Source organism: Acipenser ruthenus, chromosome 29, assembly GCF_902713425.1.
Source record: "Acipenser ruthenus chromosome 29, fAciRut3.2 maternal haplotype, whole genome shotgun sequence".
Classification (NCBI taxonomy): domain Eukaryota; kingdom Metazoa; phylum Chordata; class Actinopteri; order Acipenseriformes; family Acipenseridae; genus Acipenser; species Acipenser ruthenus.
In genome coordinates, this window is record NC_081217.1 from 2,807,905 (window position 1) to 2,832,776 (window position 24,872).

General features: G+C 44.6%; 1 protein-coding gene across 1 annotated transcript; it reads left to right on the forward strand.

The window, feature by feature from the left end:
• Nucleotides 1-2,188: 2,188 nt before the first annotated feature.
• Nucleotides 2,189-22,997, forward strand: LOC117426719 (bone morphogenetic protein 7-like). Its single transcript, XM_034044631.3, has 7 exons — nucleotides 2,189-3,035; nucleotides 16,369-16,561; nucleotides 19,163-19,311; nucleotides 20,141-20,338; nucleotides 20,816-20,892; nucleotides 21,278-21,388; nucleotides 21,532-22,997. The coding sequence occupies exons 1-7, from the start codon at nucleotides 2,636-2,638 to the stop codon at nucleotides 21,679-21,681; spliced, it is 1,278 nt and encodes a 425-aa protein (XP_033900522.3). The 5' UTR covers nucleotides 2,189-2,635; the 3' UTR covers nucleotides 21,682-22,997.
• Nucleotides 22,998-24,872: the final 1,875 nt, after the last annotated feature.

Genomic DNA, 24,872 nt, shown 5'->3' on the forward strand with positions numbered 1-24,872 from the left:
GAGTCTGGCTAGGATCCCTTGTGTTGGAGGCTGGCTGGAGTCACTACAGCCCCCCCCCCCCCCCCCCCCCACGCCTCACTGCATTCCTGTCTGGATCAGTCTCAGAACAAACTCTACTCCACTATCAATAATCACACAGCATTTCCTAACGCTGCTCAGACAGCAGAGATAGCATCTCCACTGTGAGAAAGAGAGCCAGCATCTCCTGCTGCCCTCAAATAAACTAATAAAACTGCACAGGCGGGAGCAAGAAGCAGAGCAGCTGGGAAATTCTTCATTGGCATGTTATGATGTTTAAGGTTCAGCAAGTAGCCAGTGTATTAGCAACATTAATTAAAGATGAGATATATATATATGTGTGTGGGTGTGCGTGTGGGTGTGCGTGTGCAATCAAGAAGCCAAACCCATTACAGCAGGATATGAGTTCCAAGGGTGCTGAGTCTTGCTCTGTTGCCTGTGGTTGTACCATTGTGGACAATGGTATGCCAGGCTTATCCAACCATCAAATACCTTGCAACGGGTTTGCTGTGATTGAATCAATTATCTGAGAGCAGAGCCACTTGCAGCCTCAGCTCACTGTTTGCAGGATTCAAGGCTTGAGGTGCGAGACATAGTTTCTTTGTCTGTTTGTTTTCAGTGATTAAATGATCACTTTATAAGGTAATGTGTAACTGTATGTCAGTAAGGTTGACTACTTGTTGTAATATTGTGTTTTTTTCTTTCTAATCAAATTAGCTTTGTTTGGTAACCTGAAAGAGTGTTTAGAAAAAATAACACCCGTACATGTCCATATTATAATAAAACACTTCCTACAACCTCTAAATAAACAAAAGGGGATTCGCTGAAGACAGCATACGCGTACCATAGTTTCTTGCTTTTTCGTTGTACAAAACTGCGTGCTTAGTTCTGGGGTGCCCAACTTTGAGACTATGAGCTTTAAAATGTTTAGAACGTTTTAGTTGTTTGAAACCTAGACCCCTGACATACGGAATAAACTCCAAATGAAGAAAATGATATAACCTTTAAGCAGGTGGGGTTTTTTTTAACCCTTTCATTTTTAAAATTTTGATATTATTATTATTATTATTATTATTATTAATAATAATAATAATAATAATAATAATAATAATAATAATAATAATAATAATAATAATAATAATAATAATAATAATGTTGTTGTTGCAGAAATAACGATAACAATAAAACAATAAGACATGAGAAATACTGGCGCAACCTTAATATTCTAAGCTCTGCATGAACTAAATAATGAACAAATAATTAATTACATAACTGATAAAAGGGTTAACATAGCAATACAAAAAGTTTCAGATCTTTAGAAAATACCTAACGCTATCAATTATCGATTTTTCTGAAGAAAATAGAAATGGCTTTAGATTTAAAATTGAACTGCATTTTTTTTTTCTTTTTATGGCGGCGTTCACTGATGTCATTTTGTTATTATAGGTCTAACTGGAAACACCTGCTTTCGAAAATTCAGTATCCTATCGCAAACGCACCGCACATTTTTTCATTTTTGTACAATGCTGTCACACCTCCTTTCAAACACATACACACACACACGCACACACACTGTTTGTCAGAAGCCAGTTCATTTCGACATCGTCAATTATTTTGTAGAATTATTACCATATTCTATACAACACAGTGCTGAATCAATAGGAGAAACAACTGTGTATTTTCCATACGGATTGCATTAAAAAAAAACAACATGTGCTGTGACTGTGCAACTGACAAAATATTGCATTGTACTGCTATTCATTCAGTAGAGGCTGCGTTAGCTCTGTGTGAAAAGGGGCACTACAGAACACGAAAAAGTGAGCTCAACGCGCACACACACACAAAATCACAAAGGCTATATATTAGTACACCTAACAAAAGACTGTTCAGGCGCCTGCATTAGAAAAGAAGAAACGGCTATAGCCCATTGCCGTGAACAAAAGAAACGAGAATGCAGACACTTAACCTGACGGTCTTTAAAAATGTGTTTACATCACATTACTGCTGTCGCTGGAGAACTAGGATCCCTCCCTTTTCAATAGCAGGCAAACATCCTGAGAGACAACCTTGATGCTCTGCTCTCCCCCCCGAAACACACACACATACCCCCCTCCTCTTGTCTTTGTTGAACAGTAATATAGACGCTGCCTGCCGCCCCTCCCATCAGATAGTACCTCCTCAAAGCTTGCTGTCTGCAGTCATCCCAGTGTTGCGCGTCTTGCGAAGTTCGCAGGGTTGTGTGTATGTGTGCGTGCGTGTGTGTGTGCGTATAGTGACAGGGGGGAAGAGAAGCGAAAACCACAGGATCAGTTACTCTTTAAAGGAGCAAGGAAGAGCGAACAACTGCTACCAACCAGTTGGGAGAATCGAAAGAAGAGGTTGTGGTAAGAACAAAAAAAAAAGTATGTGGATGGGAAAGAAAAGCCAAGATGAGAGAGTTAAGCTGATGCTGGTGGTCAAGTGTCTTTATTTGTAAGAAAGGAAGAGAAGGATCGGGCTTGCTTGAAACCAACGTGTGCAACTATACAAGTGACAGAAAAGCCTTTTCTATATTGTTTATAAGAAGGGGGCTCTTCCGTGCGATTTTTCCATTTGCTTTTAACTACTATTAAACAAAATGGTTTCAGTACTGGATAAACCGGCTCCTGCGCTGATTATTCTATGGGGTTGCTGCGTCCTGACGCAAAGCCTGTTGACCAACTTCACCTTGGACAACGAGGTGCACTCCAGCTTCATCCATCGGAGACTGAAGAGCCAGGAGCGCAGGGAGATGCAGCGGGAGATCCTCTCCATCCTGGGGCTCCCCCACCGACCCCGGCCGCACCTCCACGGCAAGCACAACTCGGCCCCCATGTTCATGCTGGATCTTTACAATGCCATGTCCACCGAGGAAGAGGAGGAGCACTTCTCCTATCCGTACAAGCCGATCTTCACCACGCAGGGACCCCCGCTGGCGACCATGCAGGACAGCAACTTTCTCAACGATGCTGACATGGTCATGAGCTTTGTCAACCTGGGTAAGTTGTGACAGACATCCAGTCATCGGGTATAGGGCTCTTTTAAATAAAGAAAGAAAGACATTCAGCGTTACCGATGTTTTTAAATAACTTGAAGCAAGTATATACGGGTTTTTAGGAATATGCAGCAGTGCAAAAAATACATCTAACCTTTTAAACGCGTGTTGATGTTATGTGAGCAGAAATGCAACCCCATGAATGTAAACAAAAACTGAGTGTGTTAGGAATCGCTTTAAGGTTTTTTTTAAAGGCTTTCCGCAGAGTTAAACCCGCGTTTGATTGAGTTCTCTGTAGAGATTAAAGAAGGCTGCCTCGCCTTTTTCAGAACAGAAGCGCGATTATGCAGACGCTCTTAACACGACACTGATCTGTTTTCTTGTCAGGGTTCTATGGTTATGACAAAAAGAGAAAAATCATCGTATATATTTAAATTTCTGTCGGTTGATAATGGCAAGGCAGCTGCTTTGTGAGGCGCTGTCGGATTGATCAAATTAGATTAACACGGACTGTGTGGATAGTTTTGTACTCCCAGTGGGATTACTGAGTAAACAGTGAAGTAATCCGAACTGGCCGCTGCCAAAACGTTCACATGAATGTAGTTTGTGTAATAGCATTTTAGAGGAAACTTTGACAAGATTCAGGATTTTAATAGTTTTCCGCATTAAAGCTTTTCGCGTTAAACTATCGGAAATTGCTTGTTATGATTATGAAAAAAAAAAGTTTCTGAGTGCTAGACTGTGAGTTGGAAACATCCCCTTGCTTCGTATTAACAACAAATGACTGTGGGAAAATACGTTTTTTAAAAACATGTTTAACTTTAAATGGGTGGGAAGGGAGGAAAAATATTTATTTTAGCCAGTAGGCCTATTATTACCCCATAGGCTTTACCTGTCGTTGCGATACTGAGAACATACATCATGTATTTGTAAGTGTTTTTGTGTAGGTTTGAGTAGCACTAAGTATCTGTTTCAACATAGCAATTTAGTCCATTTTCTTGCGCTCACATTCCGGTATGTTCCTGGCCCTGACAGCTGTGTTGGCTTCGCCTAATGTTCAGGTGTTTGGCAGCGATGATATAGTGAGGCCTGAGACAAGCACTGAAGCAAAACAAGACTTTACCCTTGAAAGTTTAAAGAATCTGCAACATGCTTTATCTTTCCAGGTACTGTTGAACCATTTAAAGATGGTGCCGCATTAGTAATATTGGCCACTATTTACATGGGGTTGCTGCATGAAACAGTGTTGAACAGCTATTCTGCACATTTTACCTGCTCTGGATTTAGGGTGTAACACATTAGCCCCTTCAGTGTATGCCTCATTGTATTATACCACACATATTACAATGCAGCTTTTAGTGTGTAGAGGGAATAGTTTACCGTATTCCCTTCTTCTTCTTCTTCTTCTTCTTCTTCTTCTTCTTCTTCTTCTTCTTCTTCTTCTTCTTCTTCTTCTTCTTCTTCTACTTCTTCTTCTCCTCCTCTCCTGAACTTCATATTAATATCGCTGGCCCTTTCCCTTATTAATGTTTATAGAGCACGGTGGAAAAGGTCTGTTTGCAATATGAACGTGGGCGATTTAGAGACCATTCAAATGAACCCCAGTTTATTTGAACCCCAGTCTGGTGTGGATGAGTGTCTACAGACCTGTCTTTCAAAGTGTTCAAATTCAGAACATCAGAGAAGCTGATGATTGGGAAATGGAGAAGACAGCTGCTCCCACTTGTGAAACCACTGCATTTTTTCATTGTTCGCTGTTTGGACAAACACACGGATGTGACGGTAGCAGCAGTCTATTTTTAAGATGTATAATTACAGTGTGAGTTGCAGCAATGCGCTTATTTAAGGCCTCCATGAGATGTGAATGTAAAAGCACAGAGTGTGCTGCTGGAAAGGTACCATGCTCCAGACGAGCGCTTGAGCAGACACAGTTGTTTATGTGTGATAGGTATAGATCTCTCAAGTCTTCAGTTAGTGTGTTCTGCCCATTATTCTGTGGTGCAGCAGTGACACAGCTCAGGAATACTGATCTATATATATATATATATATATATATATATATATATATATATATATATATATATATATATATATATATATCAAGAACAGCAGCCACAGCTTTAGATTGCAACAAGCCAAGTGCCTGAGGTCTAACTGTCCATACTGAAGAGCCAAGACTGCAGGGGTGATGTGTGCACCGAATATAGGAGCAAGGATATGCAATTCCAGTGTAAAGGGAAAGGCTGTCTGTCAGTAAAAGTGTCACTATAAGGGACACGAGTTTCCAAGTTTCCAAAGCCCATAGGCTAATAGCCATCAGCACAGAATGACACAGTGCTCACGTCTGTAGTCTGAATAAATAGGGAGCCAATCCTACAGTTGTTTATAGGTTCCCCAGGTTGTGTAGGAGAACGGAACCTGATTGCATATATAAGATCATTGGATAGCTCAGTCCAGCTAGACCCTTGCTCTTCCCCATGATTGGAGGGCCATCTCCCTGATATAGGTGAATGTTATTTGTTTATTTAGCAGACGCCTTTATCCAAGGTGACTTACAGAGACTAGGGTGTGTGAACTATGCATCAGCTGCAGAGTCACTTACAATTACGTCTCACCCGAAAGACGGAGCACAAGGAGGTTAAGTGACTTGCTCAAGGAAAGCAAAGCCTCATATGTATTGGCACTACCTTTCCATGTGCTGGATCGCACAGATTTGCAGTAGCTTGACGTGTGACTTTTAAACTGCTCGCCACTGGAAACTAATCTGCTGGATATATTGAAAAGTTTCTCAATGCATCAGGGATGTGGCCACTTTGGGAGATGGTGCTTTTAGATAGGGTGACGCTGTTTTATTTGGAGACATGTTTAAATCGGTTTCCTTCTGTCTTGGAAGAACTTACCAAACCTTGTTAAACTAGAGTGCTGGCTTATAATTATCCACATTATTGCTTCCGGTGGACTCTGTAATAATGCATTTCTTTATTTTGAATCTGTGACTGAGGCAGACTCTTTCATCTAATCTGTCTGGAGCAGACAGCTTTCTGAAGCTGCTGCACTCACTATCAGGGTTGCTGATTGGCTGGTGATAGCACATTTATTTAAATTGCCTGATAAACAAATGTATACTCTACTACTGTGACCTGAAAAGCATATAGGAGATCTGTCAATATTAATTGTGTAATTAAAATAGGGCTTGTGAGGCTGTTAGCAAAGTTGCAAAGATTCCCACAGCCCCTGAGCACAGTACACCATGGGGGTAGAGGTGAGGCTGTGAGCGATGTGGCTGCTACACCTTCCCATTGGGAGCAGGGTTGTTACTGCAGCAGGAAGAACAGCAGTGCTTGTTTCCCTTGCCGACGGAGCATGTCAGGACGGGTTGGGGAAGCATGCCAGCTCAGTCCCAGCTGCATTCATGTGTGCGCTCCACTTTCATCTCCTCACTGCAGCAATCCTTCCCTCCTGACAAAGGACAAAGGTGTGTTTGTGAGAGGACTTGGTGCACGAAGGATGGCCGGGTTCAAAACGAACAGCTCCCCCCCCCCCCCCCCCCCCTGTGCTGGCAGTAACTTGTTCTGCACTATGTAAGAAACAACAAGAAGCCCTGAGTGAACCTTCTGGGTTGTTTTAGTCTTGTTTTTTTTCTGCTCAAAATTAATAATCAAATAACTGATCTGGTTTGCAATGCCCTTCACAGCCCTGGTCTTTGGTGGTGGCTTGAGCTTTATCAAAGGGAGAGATTGGATGGTGAACGGTTGGTTGTTCCAAGGGGATGGGGTAGACTGGAAGGGAGGGGGTTGCAGTCTGTTTGAATGCTGCAAATCGTAAAGATGAAACAACGCTTCTGAGAACAGGTAAAGTTTGATGTTGTCTTCTTAAAAGAAAGCTAAATCCGTCCTCAGCAAGCTGACAGGGCCTGTTTAATGAGTCGTTGAGGGTGGTGGAAAGGGTTAAAAGGAAGCAGTTGGGTACCTGTTTTACTCTGAATAAACACAGACAGTGAGTCACAGCCCTGAGACAGTTGAGTAATCATTGTAACCATTTCTATTGTGAAGCTTTATTGCCCAATTCAAACAATTACTACAAGATTGCCATTAGCGTTGAGTTTGGTTTTCAAGGTTATTTGCCAAATGTAATTTACTACTAGTATTTACAACCAGTACCGGTACTAGTAATGAGCAAATACTATCTCTGTGGCATTGTATATTTTATGAATGTATTTGAAAATGGTTTAAGGCTATCCTGTACAGCATGGATATCTGGAACAGAACAGTATGTATACAGTGTGTTTTACAGTAGCTCTCTGTAGAAGATCATATTCCATTGGACTTTGCCTGTGGTAATGCCTTTAATTTAGGAAAAAAAGAAAACGTCAAGCCTTATAAAAGACTGCGAATGGAAGCCCTCCAGGTATGTAGTGTATTAACTAAATTAGCTGTGAGAGAATGCATGTAAGGTTGGGAACCCATACAGCCTGTGACATGCCTGCCATAGAAAAAGCGCGTCGTCCTGCCATGCATCCTAGTCTGGGTTTGCTGGGAAGTCCAGCAGGTTCTGTATACTGTGGAAAGAGAAATGTGCAACCACAGCCCAGACCCGGATTGTGTTTCAGGCAGGGGGGTGATTTGAGCGAGACGTGGTTCTGTCCAAGTTGAAAAGGCAGCTCTCCTGGGAGTGCTCTGCCCAGCGAGCGCGGGTGAAAAGGCAGCTCTCCGGGGAGTGCTCTGCCCAGCGAGCGCGGGTGAAAAGGCAGCTCTCCGGGGAGTGCTCTGCCCAGCGAGCGCGGGTGAAAAGGCAGCTCTCCGGGGAGTGCTGTGCCCAGCGAGCGCGGGTGAAAAGGCAGCTCTCCGGGGAGTGCTCTGCCCAGCGAGCGCGGGTGAAAAGGCAGCTCTCCGGGGAGTGCTCTGCCCAGCGAGCGCGGGTGAAAAGGCAGCTCTGCAGGGAGTGCTCTGCCCAGCGAGCGCGGGTGAAAAGGCAGCTCTCCAGGGAGTGCTCTGCCCAGCGAGCGCGGGTGAAAAGGCAGCTCTCCGGGGAGTGCTCTGCCCAGCGAGCGCGGGTGAAAAGGCAGCTCTCCGGGGAGTGCTCTGCCCAGCGAGCGCGGGTGAAAGGCAGCTCTCCGGGGAGCGCTCTGCCCAGCGAGCCCGGGCCGTGGGCCTGTACAGCTGCAGCCTGCCCCGTGTTCTCTTTCTACAAAGAGCTGCTTTGCATTCCAGCGCTCCGCGGGCCGCCCCTGGGACTGAGCCAGAGGTCAATACAGATGTTTCCCAGCTCCTCCAGGCTGAAACAGCTGTGCTGCCAGTTAACCCCTTCATGCACCCCGCCTTGTGGCTGGAGAATGAGGGGGTGCCAAGAGGCATGCTCACAGAACTGTGCTGGGAGTACTGCACAAGTAAATACATTAATAATTGTCATCATTTAAAAAAATGCATTGCGCAAATCGAAAGTTTAAAACTGACTTTAAACAAGGGCCACCACTATGATGAAATACTAAAATGTTCTACAGTGCATACCTGCCAAGTTTTTTTTACAGCACTTTATATTTTGTAGTTAGAGGAACTTTGGGATTTTGGACAGGGCTAAAGCAATGTAAGCATTGTTTAGTTCCAGTAGAATTGCATGTGAAAGTGGCAACAAAAGAACTCACAAGATAACAGTGACAAGCAGGAACGAAGGAAGAAAGAGTTCCCAGGCTCCTTCCCTCTTGCTGTGTAAAAGCCTGGCGCAGTGCATTATGTCAGAGCATGTCAATGTGGAATGGTTTGCCATGATAAGGAGATTTCAGCTCAGATCATGGGGTGTTTACAGAAGGAGATTTTGGAGACCGATCCGATTAGCAGCACCATTTTCTTCCTGTTGTTTCTACTTTTTCACTTTGAAATAAACCGATTTTCTTCCATCGCAACAATAAACAACGTACGCACATAAAAAGACATGTGAGCTGTAAAATAAAGAGTCTGCTCCAGACTTGGACATGTGTTAAAGCATGCTTACACAGTGGTCAACAAGTGGCAACCAGCATTGGGCTTCAAAAAACAGTGCTGTTTGCTGATCTACTGTAGGCTGGTTGGATGCTTTGACAAGACTGAGAATCAGCTGCATTCTCCGTGTTGCCCTGGGTTGCTGCAGCTGGACTGCATCAGGTTGTGGTGTCAGGGTTAAGCAGTGCTGCTCGGATGGCTGGGATGTCACCTGTCTTAACGTGCATTGGATTAACACATGCAAACCTGCAGTGCCCAGTGCTTTCCCAGGTCTCCAAGGCTATAGGAGTACAAGCTGTATGCACAAGTGAAAATGTCTCAGAGCCGTTTTGCAGATGATTTCATCATTCAGGCTTGGCGTGCTTTGAGAACAGAGCACAGTGGTTAACCCAATGCACAGGATTGTAGCAGTGAATGGGTGAATGAACTGACACATGAAGGAAACACCACTGAGTGAACACAAACTAATTCATTCATGAATGAATGTGCGAGTGAGTCAATGGAAGAAAGGCTTGATGAAAAACAAAAGTCTGGAATGGATAAGCAGGCAGGTATCTATGTATGAATTAAACAAGCAGGGTGCCAAGTTAAACACGGGGGATTGCTCAAAGAGACCTTCTTAAGAAAATGTTCTGTGTACAGCCCTGGCACCTGATATAGAGAAGACATTGTGTGTACAGAACAACGTAGCCTGGAAGCAGCTGCATAGCTTTTGTACAGTTTATACAGCACATAGTATAACTACTGTGTGTCAGTGTGTGTGTGTGTGTGTGTGTGTGTGTGTGTCATTGTGTGTGTGTGTGTCATTGTGTGTGTGTGTGTGTGTGCGTGTGTGTGTGTGTGTGTGTGTCATTGTGTGTGTGTGTGTGCGTGTGTGTGTGTGTGTGTGTGTGTGTGTGTGTGTGTGTGTGTGTCGGGGGTATTTTAAATGTTTGGTAGCAGTAACTGATCATAATGCTGTAAGTAATGTATTGCTTGTCCTGGGTTATGTGACGAGAGTACTCATCTGTAGATAACACATGGCGTTAGGCAATAGTCACCGATTGGCCTGTCTGAACATGCTTATGAATAGACAGCCACTGATGAAAAATGGCCAATGGAAAGAGCAGGGTGACTAATTAGTTTCAAGTTTTCTTTTGCTATTATACATTGTCCGTGAACTGTTGATCAACCACAGGCAGAGATAAGAGACAGAACAGGGATGTATGTTGGACAACCCTGTTTGCCTACCCAATAATGCCGATGATATTTGGTATTAGTTGAAGACACAGTGGCTGGAGGTTTGAGTCAAGGACGAGGAAGTTAGATTGTAGTTCAGTCTCACGATAACTGCATTTTGACTACTGTACTAGTAATTATCTATCGACATTTTATTATGGAATTAAACCCATCATACAGAGTTAAAGTTAAACTACAGTCATAACTCAGATCATGTGCAATTCAACCACATACACAGGAATGGGTGGAGGGTCACAGTTTAGGGGCTGCAACGCAGTGCAGGAAATATCAAACTGGTTTGCAGCTGTGAGTGATGCAAAGAATCATTCAGATTCCCAGAGGAGTGAATTGGGAGGCAATCAATAACTTTAACAGCAATAAAAAAAATAAAGATCTGGTTTTAATTAAGCTAAATAAACAACAAGCTCTTTAAATGAAATGCAAATCATGTGCGCCGTGCACGCTGCCCTCAGTTTAGGGTGAAAATGATGAAAATGTATGAAAATATTTACTTAGAAACTGAATTCCTGTCAAGTCTGTAATAAGAGGCGGCTGGGCTGAGCGGAGGACTCTGCCAGCTGGGTGGGGAGGCAGCTGCTTCTAAATGAAAGGATGGAAAAGCAGGGAATAATTCAAGGCAGCAGCGGAGCGAGAGAGAGGGAGAGAGACACCAAACTCACTGCAGAGCTCACCGACAAGGACGTCATCGTGTGTGAAATATAAACCACAGTGATCGAGTGTTCATGGAGAAGGATAAGCTACGTAACTATCCAGCCTTTGCTGTAGTTTGTACCAATGCACTGTACCCACACCTGCAATGGAGCTAAACATAATGAATGCTGGATAGCAAAGAAGCATTTGTATAAAAAAACATAAATGACATTCAACAATGACAGCGTTGTAAAACATAAGGCAGATTGCAATCCACTTTTCAAACATGAAATAGAAGTAGCGGGACAATGCGCCTGTAAAACACATTTAATTCAAGTCAAACGCAGGAGCCGAGATGACAAGGCGTTATGATGTAACCCTAGGAGTAATCATGCATTGGCAGTCCTTTTAAATGTCTCTGCGGTGATTGCGTAAGCCTGCACCATGTTTAGGCAGTTGCATGGCCGTGCACGATTCATGGTGGTATACTGCACTCAAATTATATTAGGAAGGAGGTTGTACTCCTTGAATTATTTCAATATTTCTTTTAAAAGTAGGAGGTGAGGTTTTTGTTTTCTCTGCAGGGATGTGGAAATGAGAGGGGCAAGATGTGAGTGCGAGGAGCAGGGACAGGCGCTCGCGCTAATGTGTTCTGTCACCCCGACTGGAGCGGAAGTGTCTGGAAACTGAGTGGAGCCCATTGACTGGGAAAGTGTCAGAATAGCCCTGCCTGGGATCCAGCCCACACTGCCCTGGAGACGCTGAGGTCAGAAGGGCAGGCAGCTATTAAGCAGCTTTCATCGTTACCCGGTCCTACAGTACAGCTTGATAACGTGTTTGCTGTAGAGGTATCAGGGTTCATTTGCAGCAGCGGTGTGCCTTGAGAGGATCCACTCTTCGTACTACATACCAAAGGGCAGTTAAACTGAGGTCCCCCTTGCAGAGAGATTTCCAAAGCAAGAAACCACCAGTCATGAACAGGTCTTTTTTAACACTGAATAGCATTACAAAGCAGCCGGGGATAGTGTTTTGAAGGCAGATAAAAGTAAATGATTGGCTCGTGCCCCTTATTCTGGGGTACGTGGGAGTTTAGGGCACATGACTGCTGGTCTCAGTATTAGTCATGAACTGAGGGATTAGTAACATTCTCCTCATCCAAGATCAGATACAAGATGCATGGTGGCTTTGCACCGATGGTCCGGAGAGTCATTCTAGCGGCTCGCGTCTCCACCGCTGCATCAGGAGAGGGATCCCAGCTCCCTTCATGGCACAGCATCGGAGCCAAAGCTCTAATGATGCAGAAGAGTGCAGGGCTGGAAATGAGAGGTTAGGGAGAAGGTCGGAAGAGTGCTTAAGTTACAGGTCAGAGCACTGCATGCAGGCATGGGAGATCAGGTTACTCCAGCCAGCGATTTAAAGCCTAACTCTCCACTAAATGTTTATTTAACACAGGTAGGGCAGCATTGCTGATGGCTGCTTGTTTCCTCTCAGAGGAAGCAATAAACGCACTCACTTGTGTTTAACTGCATTCCTGCTGGGCTTCTGATTACTGCCATACCCTACTAATGGGTTTCGGGGGGGGGGGGGGGGGGGGATGGAGAGGGAGAGGGAAGGTATGAAAGGAGGTTGACAGGCAGAGGGAGAGAAGGAGCACGATGAAGGATGGAGAGAAACAGAAAACAGAAAAGGGAAGACAAAACTACCACTTGTCATACATATACACCTAACTGGACTGTTATTAAGGGGTCTTAGCCTGAGCCTTTACAGGGAAACATGCATATGGTTCTGGGTAGCCCAACTGAAATCTTTATTACCGTGGAAATCGGGATGCTTCTTCCTGATAGGATTAAGAGGCACAAGGAGGTCAAGAGGGGGTGATCTGAGACTCGAACCCGGAGATCCACCACGGCCGACTGCAAAGCATTCAAGCTCTGTTAGACAGAGGGAAGGGGTTACTCCACATGCCTATAGCTGTGTCCAGCTGTTCTCAGAAGTGCAGATAAAGGGTTTTTAATGTGGAGGCAGGATTTAAGGATTAAGGGGCCTGTTGTTCTATCGGCTGGGATAACAGGTCCTTGTTTCCTGGAGGCCAGTGCACCTGCAGCCTGTGTCGGGGTGGGGCCAGGCCTAAGGGACTCCTGAGCTGGGGAGAGAGATTAGGCCCTGCCATGTCATCACTGCGCTGGCTGGCTGACTTTCTGCAGTTATTTGTTATTGGCATTTCAGACAGCAGAGCCCCCAGACGCAGTGTCAGTCTGTCAGTCTGTCAATGGAACGACCCTGAGAGCACCAAAGCTGGAAGATTGAGTCTTTGCAGGTGATCCCACTGGCTCAGCGATATGGGTGATTCCAATTTGAACACTCAAGACATCCACCAAAAACCTGGGCTGTTTAGCTGAATTCTTCAGTGCAGAAATATAAGCATGCACATTGTTTCCACTTGCAAAAGCTTATCCAGGTATCTCTGCATGGTAGCTTTGAACTTGCAGCTTACAGTGCATTGGCTGTTGTTCTCCACAAAAGCAGCACATGGAAAGCTTTTAGACGAGAATACACTTCACATATAACCATTAAAGGATTACTTTTCTACAGCTGTCTCGAAAAATGAATGACTTCATTTAGCCCTTATTAAAATGACATTTATCCAAAGGGTGTTACTTTACATACTATTGTAATTGCAGTTGTTTTTCATTGATCTGACAAGGGAGGGTATTGTCTGAATCGTTGAGACGATTAGTTTAGGTGGATATGTGATAACAAAGGCTATGGTTTCCCATCAATAATATAAGTGTTTGTTATAGCTGGGGTAAAGGACAGAGGCATAGGAAGATCCCCTCTTAATCCTCAAACCACGGGGTGTTGTTATACAGCAGAAGCCTAGTTGCATTACCTAGATGTTAAGAATAAATTGCCATTGATATCTGAAACGCTGGCTCTGTATCATTCTAAGGAAGCCACCTTTTTGTCTATCCCAATGGGAACTCTGAATCTTGGACTGGGGCAGTCCAGTCCTTAAGCGAAGGCAGTGTGTAAACAATGTGAGTGCTTTGGGAAGACTGGACAATAAGCACAAACCCCTCCACTAATAAGGAACAGAGACCCAGGATTCCTCTTTGCTCAGTCCCTATTGAAAGGTAATGAGATCCATGCCTCGCTCCGCTCTCCACAGACAGTGCTGTTATTGTGCCAGGCCGCTCGTGTGGAAGAGACGGAAAGAGAGAGATGCGGGGGATGGGAACGAGAGCGATCTTGCTTGATAACCCTTTCTTCCTGTGACTTATTAGGAAGATATTCTTTTAAGTGATGTCTTGGTATTTGTTTATGTGGGCTGAGGAATTTGAAGTTTTTTTTTTTCTAATGACATTTGCCAGAACAGGCCAGATTTGTATTTATCGTCTTGTCTTTATAGGAATTCCGCTGGAGAACAGGTTTTCTTTCAACTTTAATGCCCGCGCAGAGTACACTTGAACTTTGTTTGATGTCTCACCCATATTATTATTATTTTTATTTCTTAGCAGACGCCCTTATCCAGGGCGACTTACAATTGTTACAAGATATCACATTATTTTTACATACAATTATCCATTTATACAGTTGGGTTTTTACTGGAGCAATCTAGGTAAAGTACCTTGCTCAAGGGTACAGCAGCAGTGTACCATACCAGGGATTGAACCCACAACCCTCCGGTCAAGAGTCCAGAGCCCTAACCACTACGCCACACTGCTGCCCCATATGACTACGTGCTTGTCTACCAGTCTTCTTGCTTACAGTTTCTTTCCCACGGATTTTCTAAATGAGTGTTGAAAGTTATGAATCTTTAGGGCAGCGCACCAGAAAACGGACTGATCCTCTCCACTGGCTCTGGGTTTGTAAAATCTTTGGTGGTACCCAAGGGTCAAGGGGCAGATTCCCTTATACTTGGGGTTGGGAGAAAACATTGAAAATAATCTCTTTAAAAGCCTTGTTTTTAAACAACATGATTTAACACTTTCAGTAAACCCAATATCTATTAGATAAAACGCATACTTTATATAGGAGGCTGTGTGGTCCAGTGGTTAAAGAAATGGGCTTGTAACCAGGAGGTCCCCGGTTCAAATCCCACCTCAGCCACTGACTCATTGTGTGACCTTGAGCAAGTCACTTAACCTCCTTGTGCTCCGTCTTTCGGGTGAGACGTAGTTGTAAGTGACTCTGCAGCTGATGCATAGTTTACACACCCTAGTCTCTGTAAGTCGCCTTGGATAAAGGTGTCCGCTAAATAAACAAATAATAATAATGTACAATTATCGTCGCTGTGTACTTACAATATCTCATTGTTGTGTGTACATGTTGCTTGTGTATGGCGCATTGTTTGTACTATACAATGATGTATAGATTAGTGAATAGAGCAAAACCATTTCGCTGCTGTTCAGTTCGCAAAATAAAGTCGTTAAGGAGATTTTGTCTATTTCATCAGTAAGGTTATTTTAACCATGCAGAACTGTGAAGTGATTCAGTCGTTCTTGTCTCATACACAGTGGTTCACAAGTCATTTTGTATTCTTGGTAGGCAGACTAACAACACACTACCATAATATGGAATACAAAACTAAAATACACAAACATAATACTGAATATGGAAATGACAAGAGAAAGTGGACCCTGAGATCTGCCCCTTTCTGGTTTCGTCACTTTGTGTAAGAGGTGGTGGTCTGTGAAAGGCTAACAAAGGAGAAATAACGCTGATTTTCCTGTTAAATTAATCTGATGTGAAATGCTATTCGATAGGTACGCTGTTCCTCGCGTATGTTACCATTATGAGGATGGATTTTAAAAACATATGGTGTATAAAGATATCGTTCCCATCAAAACGTATGTAAAATGATTATATATAAGATCTAACACAGGTGGTGCTGGGCCCGCATTCCAGAATATTGGTGGTGCTGGGCCCGCATTCCAGAATATTGGTGGTACTGGGCCCGCATTCTAGAATATTGGTGGTGTATGGGCTCCACAGGCCCAGATCCTCTCTGAAGCTTCCAGTTCAAACATTGCTACAGTATGGCTGTGATTCTTTGGTTTCCCATACAAATCGTGATCAGGCCTAATGTTGCCTAGCTCCAGAAGAGCTGACAAGGAGGCAAGGTGATTAGCGCTAAGGGTCAAGCAGATGGTGATTCCAGGGGCAAAGCTTTACTATAAATTAGCTGCGGGTCAGCAATCTGGATTAGCAGGGGCAAGGGGAGAGGGAGCAAAATAACAAATCAGAAGAAAAACACATTGAAGGAAGCAAAGGAACCACAGAGGCATACAATCATCAGATTGACCTGAATTAGATTTCACGGAAGTGGCTTTCATCCAAAGCTGTTGTTCCGTTAGGTCCAGACGAGAGGTAAGGCTAGCTCAAGACCATTTTTAAAAAAGGGACTGAATCTCTCAGTCTGATCACAGCACGCTCTCCTATTCCCTGTCTCTTCCCGTGCTTGACGTCTGCCTTTGTCTTTGCTTTTCCCAGTGGAGCATGATAAGGAGTTTCTGCCAGTGCGCCGGCACCACCGGGAGTTCCTCTTTGACCTGTCTCGTATCCCCGAGGGTGAAGCCGTCACTGCCGCGGAGTTCCGCATCTACAAGGACTTCATCCGCGAGCAAGTCCACAACGAGACCTTCCGCATCAGCATCTACCAAGTGTTGGAGGAGCACCCCGACAGGTGAGAGGGACCTGTAAAAGCACAACGGTGTGGTCACAGAGTCAGGGGAGCGCAGGTTCATGTCCTGGCTATGGGAAGGGGATTCCAGAGGGAGTGACCCTACCGACAAGGCGTCTGGTGACCACCGGCATAGGTGGGTCCGAAACAGGTGTGTCCTCACAGTCTGCTCCAGTACTAGGACAGGTGTGTACAGGTTACTCCTCCATGACCTGTGCAGGTAGATCACAACAGGTGGGGATGAATGACTGCCCTAAGTGGGGAATCTGTTTTATTTATCTAGCAGACAATAGCTCAGTGTAAAACAGAGAGGGTTGTCGTGATATGATCTCTAATGAGTATGGAATGGGTCACCCTTAACCCTAAGACATGTTGTATATGAGAACATTCAATGTATCTTAATTCACGTCTCGTTTTTAAACGTGAAACAGCGCTACAGCACATTACTGCCTAAAATCGTATTACCCCTTGATCTCCTGTCCCACCTTGCACTAATGCACATTACGTGTCAATTAGGCTTAGGCAAATCATTCCTCAGTTGTAGCTAACGTAAGAGACAAGGCTGACCCAGATTCCTTTGAGCACTCCAGTTGTTGATTGTGCACAGGTGATGTAGAAAAGACGTCATTGATGAGCTATGAGCTCCACAGCGGCCTCTGAACTTGCCTCAGCTTCCCTAATCTCTCTCTCTCTCTCTCTCTCTCTCTCTCTCTCTCTCTCTCTCTCTCTCTCTCTCTCTCTCTCTCTCTCTTTCTCTCTCTCTCTCTCTCTCTCTCTCTCTCTCTCTCTTGGTTCAGGCGCTCCCACAGAATTCCTCTTGGTGATTAATCACATCTCTTGTTCTATGTGAAACTAACAGCTGTTTAGAAGCCCATTATTGTCAATTAAGAAAACGTAGCGTTCCCCTTGGGAGAGTGAACACAGACGGTCCAGCCACCACCTGTGCAACCTGCCGCTCAGTCTGTGTCTTCATACCTCTTTCTCGGACTACAGACACCTCATTCTTTTTCTCTCTTTTCTTTCTGTAGATATTTAGGCTTCCCCAGTAAGGGCAGCTTGTTTAATATTTAAATCTTAAATGGTGTTTTCTTTGTCCCCAGCAGTCTTGCTTTCTTTACTTCTTTTGTTATTTTATTTTCCATCTTCAGACATTTATACTTTAAAATCTTTCTGTTTATAATATTTCCATAAAAACATATTATTATTACTCAACAGACCCTTATCCAGGGTGACTTACAATTGTTACAAGATATCACATTATTTTTACATACAATTACCCATTTATACAGTTGGGTTTTTACTGGAGCAATCTAGGTAAAGTACCTTGCTCAAGGGTACAGCAGCAGTGTCCCCCACCAAGGATTGAACCCAGGACCCTCCGGAGCCTAACCACTACTCCACACTGACAGCATTCACAAAAAAAACATGTTTCTAGTTATTGTATTTATTTTTTTAAAAACAATTTTCCTCAGTTGTGTTTAGGCCAATCCAGACAACCTGCATTATTCCGTCTCTCTCTCTTTTCTCTCCCAGTTTGTTAGTCTGGATCTGCCTGCCCTAGCTTACTTCTCCAATCTCTTCATAAAAGTTTGCTGTTGTAAAAGCATAGCAAAGCAAAATCAAATCACAGTGAACCATGGCAGAGCGCGGAGGTTAACTATAGAAAAGCACAACAAATGCATGGGACAAAGATTGTAAATGGCAGAATAACTGTGAGTTTACTGTAGTAAATGCACTGAGGGACTCCAGCACCACACACAGTCAGTCTCATGAACTAGGGTGACCCTGGTGTTTGTTTTAAAGTAGTTCTTTAACCAGGAAGTAACCACAATATCTTGCTTTGTCACTGCAGACAAACACAGAAGGCAACATTCAGACCCCATATAAATGATGCCCTCACTAAATCGTAATGACTGTTCAAATTACAGCTCTGAAGAGGAAAGCTGGCGCAGAATGCAATGGCTGCGTCGTGGACTCATCATGTTCCAGGAAGCAACATTGAGAGCTGAATGAATACTGTGTTACATGTGCTGAAAAAAATATAGAAACGGACAAAAGCATATAGAAATAAAGTCATTATGGAGATTAAATGACAGGGGAAAATCCTGCCAGGTTTAATTTTTTTTTTTGGGGGGGGGGGGGGAGAACATCAAACAACTAAATGACTAACATTCAAGAAAAAGAATGCAACAATACAATACAGGTAACACAGTATTTTAGGTATTATATTACAGGCATCATGTTTGCAGATTGTGTATATAAAATGGGTTAAAGCCAGATGTGTTTGCAGGTCAATATATATAACACGTGTGTGGGGGTGTGTGTGTGTGTGATGTGTTTGCAGGTCAATATCTATAACACGTGTGTGTGGGGGGTGCGTGTGTGATGTGTTTGCAGGTCAATATCTATAACACGTGTGTGGGGGGGGGTGCCTGTGTGATGTGTTTGCAGGTCAATATCTATAACACGTGTGTGGGGGGGGGGTGCGTGTGTGATGTGTTTGCAGGTCAATATCTATAACGTGTGTGTGGGGTGTGTGTGTGTGATGTGTTTGCAGGTCAATATCTATAACACCTGTGTGTGTGTGGGGGGGGTGTGTTTCAGGGAGTCGGAGCTGTTCCTCCTGGACTCACGGGTGATCTGGGCTGCTGAGGAGGGATGGCTCGTGTTTGATATCACCGCCACCAGCAACCACTGGGTCCTGAGCCCTCATCACAACCTGGGGCTTCAACTGGCACTGGAGAGCATGGCTGGTGAGTCCAACTGGCACTGTCTGGCATGGACTGGGTGCCCCTAAGACAAAAAAAAGAAAGTTAAAAAAGGGGTAATAATTTGTATATAGTTGCCTCCCAACCAGCCAAAGCGCCATATACAGTGACTCAAAAACTGCAGTTTGAGATCACTATAACATTCGAAGTGAAGTCTACCCACATTCTGCTTTGAACCAGTTAACCTTTGTGGAGCTGCTGTTAAAAGTAATGCTCAAGTGATTTTAGAAAATAAAAAGGAGCAAACATCTGCAGCTACCTGTCCAAGCAAGACACGGCTCTGTGTAGGTGTTTACCTGCATTCCTTTGTGAACTTGAAGGATTTCATTGCAAGTGGAGTACCAGAAACACGCACACACACACATACTTATCTCCCCAAGTGCCGTCTTCAGCGCAGTCTGATCTTTCACGTGCCGTCCCAGCAGTTGCAGTTCTTTTATTCGGACAGCAGCTATTCCTCTCAGATTTCACAGCATTCCTGCCTGACATGTAGCTCTCAGGGTCTGGAGCGCTTTCAACACCACTCTCAGGGCTAATATGTGCTGTAATCCCAGTTGAGAGCTGGCTCTGGTGCACCATTGAGATTTGGGAGCCCTGTTTAATCTTGTGAAGCATTGCCTTCTTCTATTCTCTTCTGATATGCGTTCCCTCTCTGCTCTAATGCCACCTCTGAGGTGCCACGTTCTCTACTATAACACTACGTTTTGAGAATACTCTTTCCCTGACTCAAGGCACGTTCTAGACTGCAAGCTGACTGTCTGTGTTTGTCCATCCCTCGCTAGTGTGGCTCAGTCTCTTTGTCTCCCTGTTGCAGGTCGAAGCGTGAACCCCAAGGTGGCAGGGCTGATCGGGCGCCACGGCCCCCAGAACAAGCAGCCCTTCATGGTGGCCTTCTTCAAAGCCACCGAGATCCACATTCGCAGCATCCGCTCAGCGAACGGAAAACACCGCAACCAGAACCGCTCCAAGGGGAACAAGGGGCAGGAGGCGCTGCGGGTCTCCAGCATTGCAGGTAATGAGCTGAGCCACCACAGCAGGCAGCACAGACAGCACTGCTCACAGCATCATCTCTAGGAGCAAATAAATACATGAGATGCCGTTCCAGTTTATTAGTAACAACGTGCTTTGAAATTCAAACTCACGCCTCGGCACTGCACTACATCCAGGCTAGTGCAATCAGATCACATATCAGATATACAGATGTAATGGATTGCCAGTTATTTGTGGATTTCATGCAATACAGTAAGAGCCACATATTTCTCAGTGAGGCAGCACTCTTCTCTGCAGCAAGTTGCAGCAGGTTACAAAACAAAAGGCACTCGAACAAGCCGGAACTAGAATTGCATAGCCATGTGCAGCTCTGAGGCTGCAACTTATACTGTACTCCCAACTTAAAGCTGGAGCTTGGTCTAGTCCAACAGGACGGAGCCAATCCAGAGTCCATTCTGCTGGAGACGGGTTCTGACTCTGTTTGTTTCCTTGTCCCTAGATAACAGCAGTGCAGACCAGCGGCAAGCCTGCAAGAAACACGAGCTCTACGTCAGCTTCAAAGATCTAGGATGGCAGGTAATTCCAAATCTGTCATGCTGATTCCAAATCTGTCATGCTGATTTCAAATATATCATGCTGAATCCAAATCTGTCATGCTGATTCCAAATCTGTCATGCTGATTTCAAATCTGTCATGCTGATTTCAAATCTGTCATGCTGATTTCAAATCTGTCAGGCTGATTTCAAATCTATCATGCTGATTTCAAATCTATCATGCTGATTTCAAATCTGTCATGCTACTATTCTGTAATTACTGATACATAGTCCTGCATGTGGATAATGAATCCCTGATGTGGTTACTGCTGGAGTTTACAGTGAGGAGGATAGTGGTCTCATGGCAGAGTTTTGTCCCTGAAGTGTGCTTCTGCTCTTCACTGACCCTCACCTTGTCTCCTCTTCAGGACTGGATTATAGCACCAGAAGGATACGCTGCCTACTACTGTGAGGGGGAGTGTGCCTTTCCCCTCAACTCCTACATGAACGCTACCAACCACGCCATAGTGCAGACACTGGTAAGCATGGACCCTTCTTTACCAGCCTCCGCGACTGAGTCTTTGTGTGTGTAAATACGAGACAGCGTGTGTTTCTGTTCTGTTTATTCAGTTTACCTCCTTCATCTATCTGAGAGCTGTGCTCTTCTTGTCTCGTTCCTCAGGTTCACTTCATTAACCCGGAGACGGTGCCCAAGCCCTGCTGCGCGCCAACACAGCTCCACGCCATCTCGGTGCTCTACTTCGACGATAGCTCCAATGTCATCCTGAAGAAGTACCGCAACATGGTCGTGAGAGCCTGCGGCTGCCACTAGGGGGCCGTTCCCGTCCATCGCTAGGGACCCTCGGAGCAGCATGTTTGAAAAACGGATTCTCGGGATCAATGATTCTGTTGTTTAGTGGTCTTCTCTGACAGGCAGAAACAGGGATGGAGGAGCTCCAAGCAGCTCCTGCCCGCCTCCACCAGGGGTCGCTATTGAGCTCTGTGACTGGAACAGGAAAAAAACAAACAAGCGTTCATCCTAAACAGTGTATTTGCCGTCCAGTCCACACTATTGATACGGTTTGTCTCCGTTCCTGCCACCACCCCAGTTAACTTGCCTAGTGGGTAGAAAACACATTGTTCCTCCAAGGTCACTCCCTCTCATACTGTGCAGCCCTGGTCCTGCCATTGTAACAAGCTGCCTGCCTGGCCTGGAATATCATTGCAAGAACAGGGACGACACTGCAGAATTTCAAGAGAACAAGAAACATTGCTCTTCCTCTTAGGTTGTGAACATTATTTATTTCATTGTTTAGGATGTTCTGGGCCATCTTTTGTCAAGTCTCTTGGACACAAGTTAGCTCTCTCTAACTTTAGGGAGCAGTATCTGCTACTTCTATTCCAAGTCTCTCCTGAGGTCTATCTGGTTCTATTCCTTGCACGAACATTGTCTACAGTGTTCAGCTGTCTGTTGAAATGATGGGGCTTTCTTCTTTAACACTACGATACAAGAATGACATCACCTCCACTCAGCAGCATCTTTCCTTCTAACACTTTGGAGGAGTCAGATTCTCAAAACTGACCGCTCCAAATCGTCTGAATGAAAAAAACAACAAAACACACACATTTACAAATCTTCAAATGAATAACAAACAACTGAAGACTACTCATAAATACACAGGTTGGTTATTTCTTGGGGTAAATGGCTTTGCGAATCTAGACAAGGTTCTAGAACCTTTCCTCTGCTTCCCTGTCATTGTTAGAGATAGTCTCAGTGCTGCTCTCTCTCTCTCTCTCTCTCTCTCTCTCTTTGATTTCTCAAGAAAGGCAGAGATGCTGGGGTATTTGTTAGATAGAGATCTTTATGTACAATATTGTGTAAATAGTTTTCAAAAGACAGAAACAAAGTATTTATTTCCATTTCTGGACTCAAGCTCCACTTCAGGTAACTTCAGGATAAAAAAAAAACGAATAAAAATAAAATGAATTTAAAAATCTTCCTGCTGAAAAGAAACCACTTTCTTATTTAAGAGAAATATTTATTGAGTAAAAGTGGGAGAGATGTACATGCACAATACAGCCTTTTGCAATCCCCTGTCTTTATAACGTGTCTGTACAAAAATAGTTCAATAAACAGTTCCAATGTTACCCTGGGTCTAGCATCTGCTTGTGCATTTTTTACTCCAATAACTGCTGTCCTTAGAGGCTACAAAAACAATGAGAAAAATGACATTGTTTTGTTTTTTTTTAAAAAATCCTATTGGTTGATGCAATCCTGTGGAATTGCTCTAATAAAATCCAGGGGTGGATTGTTAATCAAATCATCCCCAGTTGAGGTTTATCTAGAGGTTGGATGGGACGAGGCTGGAACAGATCCGGCTGAGTCCCCTCCTCTCTGCCCCCCCCCCCCCCCTCCCTCAGGCAGGAGAGCAGTCGGTCCGTGAGGGAGTCCGTTGTCCCTTTATGTTCTGTGTTTCCAGCTAACATCCTGTTTACTGCGGCCTGCTTCGGATTAGTGTAGCATGCCACCCGCAGACTCACAAACACAGAACATGTGTTCCTCCAGGTCACCCTGTGCTCAGCCCTGCTGACTCCAGTTAGCTTGTGGCAGCACAGGACCCAGGCTGCACGGGAGACACTCATTCTGAGAGCAGGGATCAAACACTTAACATTGCGCTGCTGGGGGTCCGGCTGAGAGCATTTCTCCTCTGACCCCCTGCATCCGGTCCTCAGTGCCTGACCCTCCCCATTAGGTCCCTGTTCTCAGTTTAATTCTCTCCACCAGCCTGCCGACTTGAAAGTTTCCAAGAATAATCATTTTGTTTAAGCTGTGAGGATAGCTCGTTTATGAGCGTTACACAAAATGCGATCCCTGTTTCAACAGATAAAAGACTAAATTCACATCTGAACCCAGTTAGTTTGGTGCTTTCGTTCGTCGTTGTATACAAACTTAGTCAACCGTTTAAAAAATGTGGCCAAATAGCAAACAGAGACACAGCCTTTCTTGTGTGTGTGTGTGTGTGTGTGTGTGTGTCAGTGTGTGTGCGTGTTTGTGTCAGTGTCAATGTGTGTGTGTGTGTCAGTGTCAGTGTGTGTGTGCGTGTGTGTGTGTCAGTGTGTGTGTGTCAGTGTGCGTGTGTGTGTGTGTGCGTGTGTGTGTGTGTGCGTGCGTGTCAGTGTGTGTGTGTGTGTGTGTGTCAATGTGTGTGTGTGTGGGTGTGTGTGTGCGTGTCAGTGTGTGTGCGTGTGTGTGTGTGTGCGTGTCAGTGTGTGTGTGTCAGTGTGTGTGTGTGCGTGTGTGTGTGTCAGTGTGTGTGTGTGTGTGTGTGCGTGTCAGTGTGTGTGTGTCAGTGTGTGTGTGTGTGTGTGTGTGCGTGTCAGTGTGTGTGTGTCAGTGTGTGTGTGTCAGTGTGTGTGCGTGTGTGTGTGTGCGGTGCAACATTTTCAAACTGGCTGGTTTACATGATTATTGTGTGGACCTGTGCACGTCTCACCTGAGTCATTCTCATGCCTGGCATAGAACCCAGCCCCCTGCAGTCTGAAAGCCAGTCCCTTTAGGGAGCTTTCACCGTCCAGCTTGTTCTTAAACTAGTGCCAGGTTAGCAGGTGGGCGGGTTATTGAAAGTATTTGGCAAAGACAGCTCCTTCGGGGTGAAAAAGAAAAAGCATAGTTGAAAGCAGCTGGAATAACTGCAGTGTTCATATATCGTCTACACCCCATCCCCCCTCGCACATTTCTGTGCTCAAAGAGATTCTCAATGCATCTGTCTGGGAAGCAGGATGCCTGTCAGTCAGTCACCTTTCTCCCCTCTCCACACGGAGCCCTGTAACTCCCCCACACAAAGAGCTGATCAGATACCCCTTCTCCTGGGGTATCTGATCTATGGGCTGAGAAGCTAATTGAAAAGCATTGGCAGGAGATGTCGTTACTAATCTGCCAATTCCTGGATTCTGAACTGAAGCTCTTTCTCAGACAAGAACGATTTTTTTTTTTTTTTTACCTAGACACTTTCACACAGTAAT

Bases quoted from the DNA above. Each gene is read 5' to 3' on its own strand.
- LOC117426719 (XM_034044631.3), top strand. From the start codon at position 2,636: ATGGTTTCAGTACTGGATAAACCGGCTCCTGCGCTGATTATTCTATGG. The intron at 20,893-21,277 runs GTAATTCCAAAT...TCTCCTCTTCAG, and splicing joins TCAAAGATCTAGGATGGCAG to GACTGGATTATAGCACCAGA. The intron at 21,389-21,531 runs GTAAGCATGGAC...CTCGTTCCTCAG, and splicing joins ACGCCATAGTGCAGACACTG to GTTCACTTCATTAACCCGGA.